The following is a 13,679-nucleotide window of genomic DNA, read 5'->3' as shown; positions in this document are numbered from 1 at the left end:
TCTATTAATATCAATCATATTTGTATCTTTCCACGTACTAGCAATACATTTTTTCGCTACAGATAAAGCTAAATATACAAAAGAAAACTGAAACTTATCTAATCCCAAGCCTTTCAGAGGTTGCAAACTACCCAATAAAAATACTGTTGGATCTAAAATTATTTTAATCTTATACAGATAATCTAAAAATGATTGAATTTTCTTCCAAAAAGATTGTATTTGTATACATGATCAAACAGCATGAAAAAAATTCCAACCGTATCACCACATCTAAAACACAAATCTGATTCATTAAAACCATTTTTTTTAAAGTTTTTCAGGTGTCAAATATAATTGATGTAAAAAATTGTAATTAATCATTTTCTTCAGAAAAAGTAAAACCAATATCCGCTTCCCATTTAATTTTTGATCTATCCCAACCCTTTTTATCCATACCATCCTGTAATATTTGATACATAAATGAAATATAACCCTTCTCTGGTACCTTCATAAGAAAAGTCTCAAATTTAGTCATTTTAGGTAAAATCATATCTCTACCAAACATACATTTTACCAAAGATCGAATTTGATAATAAAGAAATGAAGAATTCTTATCAATACCAAAATCTTCCCTCATCTGATAAAAGATAAAAACTTACCCTCTAAAACAATCTCCCAGATTTTTCACACCTTTAAATCTCCAATGCAATAAACTTTGATTATGTATTGAAAAAGAAATAAGTTGATTATTATACAACGGAGTCAAAGCCAATAATTTACCCCTAGAACCTATCATTTTATTTTTCTTTATCCGTAACTTCATTTAAATGTTTTAGTATAAATTATATTGTTGTAACAAATTTATATTCCACCTTAACAAAGATTGATGTATTTCAAATTCAGAAATACTTGCCATCTCAATTTTAGCCCAACTAGGAGGCCGTACCAAATCCATCAATGAACTAATAAATTTAAGTTGGGCTACCTCATAATAATTTTGAAAATGTGGTAAACATTATCCCCCTAACTCATATTTCCAAGTTAATTTATACAAAGCTACTCTCGAAAATTTACCCCTCCATAAAAACTCCTAACCATTTTATTTAAATCTCAAAAAAAAAATTTTATCAAGTAAATACGGAATAGATTGAAACAAATATTGTATATGCGGAAAAATATTCATCTTAATTGTATTTATCCTTCCCATTAAATTAATAGGTAAATCTTTCCATTTAATCAAATCAGTTTTAATTTTTTTCATTAACTGAGCATAATTTAATTTATATAAAGATTGATAATTAACATTCAAAATTATACCCAGATATTTAATTTGATCAGTCCACTTTAAATTAATAATATTCTTATAAACTGGTAATATTTCACTTTTTTCCCAATTAACTTTATATCCAGAAAGACATCCATATTGTATTAAACATTCCTTCAAATGCAAAAGTGACTGAACTGGGTTTATTAAATAGACCAATATATCATCAGCAAATAAATTAATTTTATACTCCTCATCTAAAACTTTCATACCTCCTGTCTGTGTATTTTGTCTTATCAACTGTGCTAAAGGTTCAATCAATAACGCAAACAAAGATGGTGATAAAGGACAACCTTGACGAGTTGATCGAGTTAACTTAAAAGATTCCAAAATCAAACCATTCGTCAATAATCTAGCTACCGGTTTACTATGTAGAGCCCTAATCCAACCAATAAAAGAAGGACCAAACTTAAATTTCTCCAAAACTTTAAACAAAAAATTCCATTCAACTCTATCAAATGCTTTTTCTGCATCTAAGGATATCACCATCAGATGATCTAAAGATAGTCGAAATCTATTAATCAAACTAATCACTAATCACGCGCAAAATGTTATCTGAAGCATATCTATTCTCTATAAAACCTGTTAAAAATTTAGCCAATCTATTCGCTAATATTTTAGCTATTATTTAATAATCTACATTTAACAATGAAATTGGTCTATATGGAGATACTTTCAAAGGATCTCTAACTTTTTTAGGAATTACTGTAATTAAAGCACTAGAACAAGACTCAGGTAAATTATAATGTTCTCCAACTTGACGTAATACATCCCCAAACACTACAGATAAATCATCATAAAAAATTTTATAAAATTCAACCGAAAATCTATCATCACCAGGCGATTTACCGTTTGGCATTTCCAGCATAGCCATTTTAATTTCCGAATCAGTAAATGGTTCATCTAACTCCTGTATATCTCCATCCTCTAATATCAGTAAACTGATTTTTTAAAAATCTATCGATCCAGTTTCCTGTTTTCCTTCAGATGTATATAACTTTTTATAAAATTCATCATTAATCTCACGAGGTTTATAAGAGAATTCTGTCTAACAGCATTAATAGTCCTCGATATCTGTTCTTCCTTTAGTTGCCACGCCAATACCTTATGTTCTTTCTCTGCCCCATTCATAATACCGTTTAGTCCTATTAATCACACATTCAAATAGATAAGATTGCAGAGTAATATATTTCACTTTCAACCCAGATAATTCTATTTTCTGATCTTCTGTAGTATCTTTCTGAAATTCCTTTTCTAACTCATCGATCTGTTTCTCTAATTCAAGACTCTGATTTAATCGATTTGTTTTTATTTTAGAAGTATAACTAATTATTTGTCCTCTCAAATAGGCTTTCATAGCATCCCATAATACAAACTTACTTTGAACAGAATTAGAACTTACTTTCAAAAGAAATTCGTTTTTTCAAAAAATCAATAAATTCCATATTTTTTAACAACATTGTATTAAATCTCCAATGATAAGCTATTTGAATTTTCTCAGAAGTTTCATATGTAAAATATAACAGAGAATGATCTGAAATCACCCTACTTTTATATTCCGCTTGTATTTTCCCTTGTAAATGTGCTGATACTAAAAAGAAGTCAATCCTTGAAAACTATTCATGTCTAGATGAATAAAAGGAGAAATCTTTCTCTGTCAGATTAAGACGTCTCCAAATATTTACTAAATTAAGATCTTTCATCAACGCTTGGACCTGAATTGCCATCTTGGATTTTTTAACTTCGGAGATTTATCTAATAAAGGTTCCAAAACACATTTAAAATCACCACCTACTAAAATATTATAATTAGCCTGACCCAAACATAAAAATGCATCCAAAATAAATATTTCATCATCTGCATTTGGAGTATAAATATTAAGTAAAGTCCAAAATTCACTAAAAATCTTACAATTCAATTTAAGAATACATCCTGCCTTTTCCTCCATTGATTGTAATTCAAAAGATAAATTTTTATGTATCAAAATTGCCTCACCTTTAGCTCTTGAATTAAATGAAGAAGAATATACATGCCCAACCCAATCCCTTTTTAATTTAACGCTTTCCTTTCACATTCAAATGTGTTTCTTGTAAAAAGGCAATATCAATTTTCATTTTCTTAATATACGCCAAGACTCGCTTAAGTTTAATCGGACTATTTAATCCTCGAACATTAAAAGTAGCAAACCTCAACTTTTACATATCTACTATTATTACTAAATACCAATAATATCTTTATATAAAAACTCAAATAAGGCCCTCCAATAAAAATAAGGCCCTCCAATAAAAAAAATCACAAATTTAAAAACTAGAATAAATAAATAAATGGAATGATAAAGAAAAAAAAAGAAAATCCCCCCCCCCCCAAAAAAAAACTACCAAAAGGTAGCCACGATCCCTAAACAAAAATTGGGTGTGGGTCACCCACCTGTGGCTGAGGAAAGAACTTAATGCAAATCTCTCCCTCCCCAGCCAAACAGTCAATAACATCAAAATATCATAATAACAAAAGAAAATATAGAATAAGAAAATTCTTCTTTTCATCCAGAAGATTCCAATCTCGAAAATCCCATTTCAGAAGGAGGTAGACTCTTTCCATTCCCTTTTTTCCCATTTCTGCCATTTCTTCCATTTCCAGGGCAACCAAATTTTTCTTTAGGAGATAATGGTGGACTACGTCTTTGTCCTCTTACATCTGGCAATGAATCAGCAAAAATCATTGCTTCATGATCAGTCTCAAAAAACTGAAATTGATAGTCTCCGTAAAACACCTTCAACACTACAAGGTAATGAAAAGTAGACTTATAACCTTTATGCCACAAAACGTCTTTAACTGGATTGAATCGACATCAAGGTTGAATGACATCAGATCAGGATAAAAAAAAGACTCTGCTATTCTTAATCAATAATGGGGTTTGTCGTTGTCTCGCATTTTGTACTGCAAGTTGAAGTATTGCTTCTCTATCCAAATAACTCAAACATCGAATTATTACCGGTCTCGGTGGTTGACCAGCTGAGGGTATTCTTCTAAAAGCTCTATGGGCTCTTTCTGGTTCCAATCCCCCAGAGAAAAATTCTTGCCCTAATATTTGCGGAATCCATTCTTTAAAAAAACGAAGAAGATCTTGTCCTTCTATAACTTCTGGCAAACCAACAATTTTCACATTATTCCTTCTGCTTTGATTTTCCAAATAATCTATTTTTCTTTCTAATTCCTTCTCACAATCTCCCAATTCTATGACTGATTTTTCCACTTTCAACGCTTTTTCTGTTAGAAATACCTTGTGTTTACAGTCCAAAAAGGCAGTCTGAAGTTTTTTAAATTCTTCTTAAGATGCATCCACACGTGTCTTAACCATATTTAATTCTGAACTTATACCAGCATTCATTTGAACCATTTCATTCATTTGAGATGTCAACAAAGGTTTTATAACAGCTTGAATAACTACATTTAATTGCATGCACTGTGAATTGGTAAATCTCAGCTCTGCTCGATCTGATATAGTGGCAGAACAAGTTAACTGCAGCTCCTGCTGCAACTCAACAGAAGGCATTTTACAAGTTTTACTGCGGGTCTGGACTCCCAGCGACGGCACCCCGACTTCTTCAGGGGGTCGCCGCTGGTCTTCCCCCGTATCTCGTTGTTTTCTCATCAATTCGCAAAGAAAAACGATTTCTTCAGATTGAAATGCTACCTGATGCAATTCCAACAATGGAGTCATCTTCCTCCATTGAAATCAAAAGGCTTTCCAAATCGGGGTCCACTTCTTGGGAACATGCACCTTCTTCCGGAGAATGGGTAATTCCAGTACCATCCTTCATTTGGTGAGCAATAGGTATTTTTTTTAGCCCCCACAGGCGATCTTTGGGATTTAGGCAATGAAGAGATTGAGCCTGGGGTTGTATCAAGTCGTCTAGGCCCCAAATCTTCAGCACTTTGAAAATGTAACTTTTGAATTTTTTAGTCTTTAGTCTTTCTATCATTAATGGCCATAATAATTCCTTAATACTTTAAACTAAAATTTAAAAAATTTAAACTTGAAAACAAAGGGCTAAAAAAAAACAGGTATTTAAAAGTCTGGCTAGAGAGGTCGAGATTGCACGTCTAGACTCTACGCCATCTTGCCACGCCCCCCTGGTTAGGTTAAAGTTTGATCCTGTTTTTATGTTTAAAGATGATTAAAAGTAACTTTTGTTTAAGTAACCATTTCTCTTGATGAATTTATATTGCAGGAGGTTGTGGGTTTTAGGGTCCCCTGGGCCTTTCACAATATGGCATGACATTCTGACCAGCCACAAACTCCTGGTCCATAAAACCCACAAACATCAAGTTGATGTTCTTTTGATCCCTTTTTTCTCCAATTCTCTAAAGGAAAGGTTATCTATTGTAAAAGGGATTAGCTGATTTTGCGTCAGTATTAGTTTTGGTAATTGGTAATTTGTTTTATTCCTTTCTACATGAATCTTCTTCCAAATATTGAGCAGATGATGTAATACTGGAGAATTCCTACGTTGTACCAATTTTTCATCCCATTTATATAATATATGTTCAGGTATCTTCTCCCCTATTTTATCTAGTTCTAATCTAGTCCAATCTGAATTTTCCCCTGTTTGATAAAAATCTGATAGGTATCTTAATTGTGCTGCTCTATAATAATTTTTAAAGTTTGGCAGTTGTAAGCCTCCTTGTTAATTTATCGAGTGCTATCCTCGTTTTCCCCCCTTAAAAATTTCCTTGTTATTTTCTTTAACTCCTTGAAGAATTTCTCCGTCAAGTGTATTGGCAATGTCTGAAATAGGTATTGTATCCTTGGGAAAATGTTCATTTTAATACAGTTTATACTTCCTATTAGTGTTAGTGGTAAATCTTTCCAATGCTCTAAGTCGTCCTGTAATTTTTTCATTAGTGGATAATAATTAAGTTTATATAGATGGCCGAGGTTTTTATTTATTTGTATACCTAGGTATCGTATTGCTTGCATTTGCCATCTGAATGGTGATTCTTTCTTAAATTTTGAGAAATCCGCATTATTCATTGGCATTGCTTCACTTTTATTTGCGTTAATCTTGTATCCCGACACTTCTCCATATTCCTTCAATTTCTGGTAATTTTTTTATTATCTCTTGTATTTCTACTATTCCAAATGGCTCTGTTAATTTATTTTGTTCCTCTATTTGTAGTTTTGGTAGTTCAATTTTAGTCAGAAATTCATCTATTTTCCCTTCTTTCCCTTCGTTTTCAGTTCGGTATAATTGTTCATAGAATTCTCTAAAGTTTTCCTTAATTTCTTTTGGATTATATGTAATTTGTTTGTCTTTTTTCCTTGATGCCAATACCATTTTCTTAGCTTGTTCTGTCTTAAGCTGCCATGCTAGGATTTTGTGCATTTTTTCACCTAGTTCATAATATTTCTGTTTTGTCTTCATTATATTTTTCTCCACCTTGTATGTTTGTAGTGTTTCATATTTTATTTTTTTATCTGCCAATTCTCTTCTTTTAGTAATATCTTCCTTCATTACTAATTCTTTTTCTATATTTACTATTTCCCTTTCCAACTGCTCTGTTTCCTGATTATAGTCCTTCTTCATCTTGGTTACATAACTTATTATTTGCCCTCTAATGAATGCTTTCATTGCATCCCATAGTATAAACTTATTTTTATGATTCCGTATTTATTTCAAAATACATTTTAATTTGTTTTTCAATAAATTCTCTAAAATCCTGCCTTTTAAGTAACATGGGGTTTAATCTCCATCTATACATTCTTGGAGGGATGTCCTCTAACTTTACTGTCAATATTAAGGGTGAATGGTCCGATAGTATTCCTTCTACTGCATGAATTAAATTAATAAATTTACAAATATTGTCTGTTGTTCGTCTTTTTTTTAATAAATCCAGTTTGGTCTAGATTTACTATTTTTGGTACATAGTCGGCTAATCTGTTTGCTATTAGTTTAGCTATTATCTTATAATCTGTGTTAAGTAAAGATATTGGTCTATGACGCTGGTGCGAGTGGATCTTTCCCTGTCTTTGGTATTACTGTAATTATTGCTGTTTTGCATGAATCTGGTAAGCTTTGTGTTTTATCAATCTGGTTGATTACTTCCAGGAGGAGAGGAATTAATAAATCTTTAAATGTTTTATAGAGTTCTATTGGGAATCCATCCTCTCCTGGTGTTTTAAAATTCGGTAGTTTTTTTATTATCTCTTGTATTTCTACTATTTCAAATGGTTCTGTTAATTTATTTTGTTCCTCTATTTGTAATTTTGGTACTTCAATTTTAGTTAAAAATTCATCTATTTTGTCTTCTTTCCCTTCGTTTTCAGTTTGGTATAATTGTTCGTAGAATTCTCTGAAGTTGTCATTAATGTCCGTTGGATTATATGTGATTTGCTTGTCTTTTTTCCTTAATGCCAATACCATTCTCTTAGCTTGTTCTGTCTTAAGCTGCCACGCTAGAATTTTTTGCGTTTTTTCCCCTAGTTCATAATATTTCTGTTTTGTCTTCATTATGTTCTTCTCCACCTTATATGTTTGTAGTGTTTCATATTTTATTTTTTTATCTTCTTTTAGTTGTGTCTTCCTTCATTGCTAATTCTTTTTCTATATTTACTATTTCCCTTTCCAACTGCTCTGTTTCCTGATTGTAGTCCAATAATATTCTAGCTTTATATTCTGTTTTTCTTACTCTGTCTTGCATGCGAGCTGATAACAGGAATAGGTCTATTCTTGAGTATGTTTTATGTCTACCCGAATAATATGAATATTCCTTTTCCTTTGGGTGTTGTTTCCTCCATATATCCAAAAGTTGCATTTCTTGCATCGATTTAATTATAAATTTGGTTACTTTGTTCTTTCTGTTAATTTTTTTCCCTGTTTTATCCATCTTCGAATCCAAATTAAGGTTGAAATCTGCTCCTATTAGTATGTTCCCTTGCGTCTCTACTATCTTCAAAAAAATATCTTGCATAAATTTTTGATCTTCTTCATTAGGTGAATTTACATTGAGTAAATTCCAAAACTCCGAATATATCTGACATTTTATCATTACATATCTCCCTGCTGGATCTATTATTTCCTCTTCTATTTTAATTGGTACATTTTTACTGATTAATATAGCTACTCCTCTAGCTTTTGAATTATATGACGCTGTTGTTACATGTCCTATCTAATCTCTCTTTAATTTCTTGTGCTCCATTTCAGTTAAATGTGTCTCTTGCACGAATGCTATATCAATTTTTTCTTTTTTCAGTAAATTTAGCAGTTTCTTCCTTTTGATTTGGTTACGTATTCCGTTAATATTTAAAGTCATATATTTCAACATAGCCATTTCATACTTTGTTTATCTTTCCTTTCCGTTTCCTCATCATCACCTTTCCTTCTTATCCATTTCTGCCTTCTTGTTTTGAACACTTTGTAAGACAACATTTCTAAAACATCAAACATTTCCCTTATTCTCCTATCTAAAATTTCTTTAACCCCACTATCCCCTCCCCTTCCTGAGTTGCCCTTTATCCCTTGTCGGGCAACCACATCTCCCCTCTCCATTTGGATTTGCGAATTCACTTGCAAGCGTCAACTGATTTTGCAGTGACCGTAACTCCTCCCCCACCCAGCCCCCCCCCCCCAGAAAAGATTTAAATTTTCATATATAACAAAGGTCACTCTCTTAATTCCCTCCTTACTTCCTCTCTTCCCTTTCTTTCCCGTATTAATTCTTATCGATACTCTATATATTTTCTTTTAAATACGGATACACTCATATACATACATACATATAGTTCGTGGTCATTTTTGCTCTCGTTACATGTCTTCATCTCTCTGTCTGTTTTGTAGTTCTGCAAATTTTCGTGCTTCCTCCGGATCCCAGAATAGTCTGTTTTGCTGCCCTGGAATAACTATTTTAAGTATCGCTGGGTACTTTAATATAAATTTATATCCTTTTTTCCATAGGATCGCTTTTGCTCTATTAAACTCCTTTCTCTTCTTCCGGAGTTCAAAACTTATGTCTGGATAGAAAAAAATTTTTTGACCTTGGTATTCCAGTGGCTTTTTGTCTTCTCTTATTTTTTTCATTGCTTTCTCCAATATATTTTCTCTTTTGTATATCTTAGGAATTTTACTAAAATGGATCTTGGTTTTTGTTGTGGCTGTGGTTTAGGGGCTAATGTTCTATGTGCTCTTTCTATTTCCATTTCTTCCTGTAATTCTGGTCTTCCTAGGACCCTGGGGATCCAATCTTTTATAAATTCTCTCATATTCTTGCCTTCTTCATCTTCCTTAAGGCCCACTATCTTTATATTATTTCTTCTATTATAGTTTTCCATTATATCTATCTTCTGAGCTAACAGCTCTTGTGCCTCTTTAACTTTTTTATTAGATTCTTCTAATTTCTCTTTTAAGTCCTCTACTTTCATTTCTACAGCTGTTTCACGTTCTTCCACCTTGTCCACTCTTTTTCCTATATCTGACATGACCATCTCTAATCTATTCATTTTTTCTTCTGTACTTTTAATTCTTCTTTTTATTTCACTAAATTCTTGTGATTGCCATTCTTTTACTGATTCCATATATTCTTTAAAAAAAATATATCCATTGTCTTGCCCTTCCATTTCTCTATGTTCTTCTTCTTCTTCCTCTGGGTTGGTCATCTGTTGTTTCCTTGATTTCTTTTTACTCTCATCTTTCTTGTTCTCGTTGTTTTCTATGTTCTCTTCTTGTTGTTGTGCTGTGGCTGTCATTCTCAGCTGTGGAGATCGACTCCTCAGCTGGTCTCCTCTCCCGTCAGTGTTTTTTTTGTCATGCGCATTGCGCATGCGTGAGGAGTCGCGCATCGCGCATGCGTGAGGAGTCGCGCATCGCGCATGCGTGAGGAGTCGCGCATCGCGCATGCGTGAGGAGTCGCGCATCGCGCATGCGTGAGGAGTCGCGCATCGCGCATGCGTGAGGAGTCGCGCATCGCGCATGCGTGAGGAGTCGCGCATCGCGCATGCGTGAGGAGTCGCGCATCGCGCATCCGTGAGGAGTCGCGCATGCGCGGTTGCGCACTTTTGCTTGGCTCCGCGAGACATTTTTGTAGTCCCGAGCTCGGGACTTCGACTGACCTGAGCTAGCGGGATTCTCTCTCCGCGTCGGGCCTCCTCGGACAGGTAAGGCCTTCACCTTCTTCTTCCGATGTCTTTTCTTCTTCTCTTCCTCCCGTTGCTTTCGACTTTTCTTTCTTCGCTGCCATTTTCTTCCCATCTTTACTTTCACTTTATTTTAATTTTTGTGTTTGTGCCTTTGTGTTTTGTGTTTTTTTTTTAAACTTTTCCGGAGAGGGCTGGAGTTCCCCGACCGGCCACTACTCCATCACGTGACTCCTCGGCCTGTATTGTTCTATGATAACGGGGAGGGGAGTGTCCTTGAATCTCGTGGAGGAGGGGGGTGCTAATTTAATTTAATTTAGACATACAGCATGGTAACAGGTCCTGTCTGGCCCGTGCCACCAATTAACCTACAAATCCTGCACGGTTTTAGAGGGTGGGAGAAACCCAGAGACGTTGAGAATGTACAAACTCCTCAGAGATAGCAGCAGATTCAAAGCTGGGTCGCTGGTGATGTAACAGCATCAGGCTAACCCTGTGGCCCTGTGAGACTCGCACTGTTGAATCTTCCCGACGAGAGTGTGGCCGGGGCGGGATGAATCTTTCAATGTGTTGGCTGCTTTACCCGGGCAGACTGAGTCAATGGAGGGGAGGAAAGAGGGCTTTGCATGATGGTCTGAGGTATGGTTTCTCACGGACACAGGTGGGGGGAGTTCCCATCCCACATGGCGACACACTTTGACAGGATGCTGTCAATGGCGCATCTGTAGACCTTGTTAAGGGATTATATAAGGACAGGGCAGCAAACAAAGAAGTTTGACTAAAGAACCAAAACAAAATGTACCTTACAGTGGATTCCATTATAATGCGATGGTTCAGGTCCAAAAAAATCTCATTGCCAAAAAATTCGGGTCACGCTAAATCGGGGCTTCAATTAATTGTGGTAGTTACAGTTGAAATTAAAACAGAAATTAATTTTTAGTAATCCAACTGTCCCCACTCCCAGCGGCAGCCCGAAGACCCTGCTCCTAGCCACAGCCCGGTGGTGCCCAAGTCTAATGACTCATCATGTTATATTCGCATTTGCGTTAAGTCTGGCTTCCAGTGTACTTAGAAGAATCCAAAAGCTGTAATTGGAATTCTGCAGACAAGCCGCGTGAAGAGATACAGGAGAATATTTAGTTCTTCCTGGAAATCTGGAAGAAAGAAGAAGCTGAGGTCGAAATGAGAGACAGATCAACATTGGGGTTAGAAACAGGGGAGGCAACAACTGCCACTAGGAGGGTTGGGCACTATGATGGACGGAGAGATGTCAACAGCAAGGTTCCTGAACCACATGGTAATTCTCCACCTTCGAGGTGGAGGCAGTGAATTTTGTGACACGTGTTTGTGACAATAAATCCTGATTCTGTTACATTTTAGTGTATTCTTGTAGCCAGCACAGTTAGCGCAATACTGTTACAATGCCAGCGGTCGGGACCGGGGTTCTAATCCCGTGCTGTCTGTATGTTCTTCCTGTGTCTGCGTGGCTTTTGCCCATGGGCTCCAGTTTGCTCCCACCGTTTGAAACGTTGTAGGTTAATTGGGTGTAATTGGGCAGCATGGGGTTGTGAGCCGGAAGGGTCTGTTACCAGGCTGTACGTCTACATTTAAAACAAAATAATGTACCAATTAAGGGAGGGTTGACCATCGAGAGGTACTGGCCTCACTGCCCAATATAGCTCGGGTGGTTGTACTGAGCCCTGTCCCGACATTCTGACTGCAGGCCACGGAACGTGCAGTGCCTCTGGGGACCCGCATTACAGGATGTTTGACGAGGTCCACTACAACTTCATGGGGAACTGCACCTACATGTTCACCAAGCTCTGCCACCCCTCCCCTGACCTCACTGACTTCAAGGTGGAGACCAGCAATGAGCATCGGGGCCAGAGCACGAGAGTGTCCTACATCAAGGCCATCCATGTGGAGGTGTACGGGCACCGCGTCACCCTGGAGAAGAAACGACGGGTCATCGTGAGTATCTCGAGGGTTGGAGGCCGACTTGTCTATATGCATCCCTTCCACTCCCGCTACACTGCTCCATAACGTCCAAGAGTTTGTCCGCCATTGATAGCGGTGGCCCTTGAGTGCAAAGCAAGACCCCACATACACCATAGGACGTTACAGCACAGATAAAGGACCCCTTGGCCCTTCTAGTCTGTGCCAAACCATTTTTCTGCCTAATCCTATCGACTTTCCCCCAGCCATCCCCCCTCCCATCCATGTACCTGTCCAAATTCTTCTAAATGCTAAAATTGAGCCCCCATTCACCACTTCAGCTGGTTCCCCACCCCCACCACTCTCTGTGTGAAGAGATTCCCCCTCATGTTCCCCTTATAATAGTGACCAAGTCAATGGTTTTAATTTTAATGAATGAGGTACGAACTCCTGCTACTGCTACTTGGAAAGAAAATCTATAAAAGTAAACTTAATCAAAAGAGAAAATAAGTACAAAAGGACGATGTTGAATCTTCACAGCAACATTGGAGTCGTGCAGACAGTCCAATGTGGTGTGGGACTAGGTCTCTTGTTACCGTGGCCTTGATCGCTGTTGGAAAGAGACTGTTCTTGAACCTGGAGGAGCTGGTTTTCAGGCTCCTGTATCTTCTGCCTGAGGGGAACATGGAACATTAGAGGACAGGCTCTTCAGCCCTCAATGTTGTGCTGACCCATATTCTGTGTACCTAAACCCTCCCTATCCCGTAACCCTCTATTTTCCTTCCATCCATGTGCCTGTCTAAGGGTCTCTTAAATGCCCCTAATGTTCCATACTCCACCATCACAAGGCATTCCAGGCCCCCACAACTCTGTGTATAAAAATAAAAAAAAAACTTACCCCTAATGTCTTCCCTAAACTTCCCTCCCTTCACTTTGTACAGACGTCCTCTGATGTATTGCTGCCCTGGTAAACAGGCACTGGCCATCCTCTCAGAATCTCATCGAACTCTATCATCTCCTCTCATCCTTCTGCACTCCAAAGAGAAAAGTCCTTGCTCTGCTAAGCTTGCCTCATGTTTCCCAATCCAGGCAACGTCCTGGTGAATCTCCTCTGCTCCCTCTCCACAGTTTCCACATCCTGCCTGTAATGAGGTGACCACAATATTCCACATGAAAACACAATGCTGGAGAAACTCAGCAAGTCAAACAATGTCCTTGCATACAGTGTATGGAAATTACCAGTTTTGGGGCCAACGATTGTGTGGGAGGGGGCTGGACTTTTACATGGTGTCAACCATTATGGTAGGTACG

The 13,679-nt window shown here is 36.7% G+C and overlaps 1 protein-coding gene across 1 annotated transcript in view; it reads left to right on the top strand.

The window, feature by feature from the left end:
* LOC138753046 (zonadhesin-like) overlaps nt 1-13,679 on the top strand; it is a 113,985-nt gene that overhangs the window by 51,955 nt on the left and 48,351 nt on the right. Inside the window, 1 exon segment of the mRNA XM_069915639.1 lies at nt 12,157-12,404. Coding sequence (XP_069771740.1) covers nt 12,157-12,404 — 248 coding nt within the window.

This window comes from Narcine bancroftii, chromosome 2 (genome assembly GCF_036971445.1).
Source record: "Narcine bancroftii isolate sNarBan1 chromosome 2, sNarBan1.hap1, whole genome shotgun sequence".
Classification (NCBI taxonomy): domain Eukaryota; kingdom Metazoa; phylum Chordata; class Chondrichthyes; order Torpediniformes; family Narcinidae; genus Narcine; species Narcine bancroftii.
The sequence above is the reverse complement of the archived record's forward strand: the minus strand, read 5'-3'. Positions and strand labels throughout refer to the sequence as shown.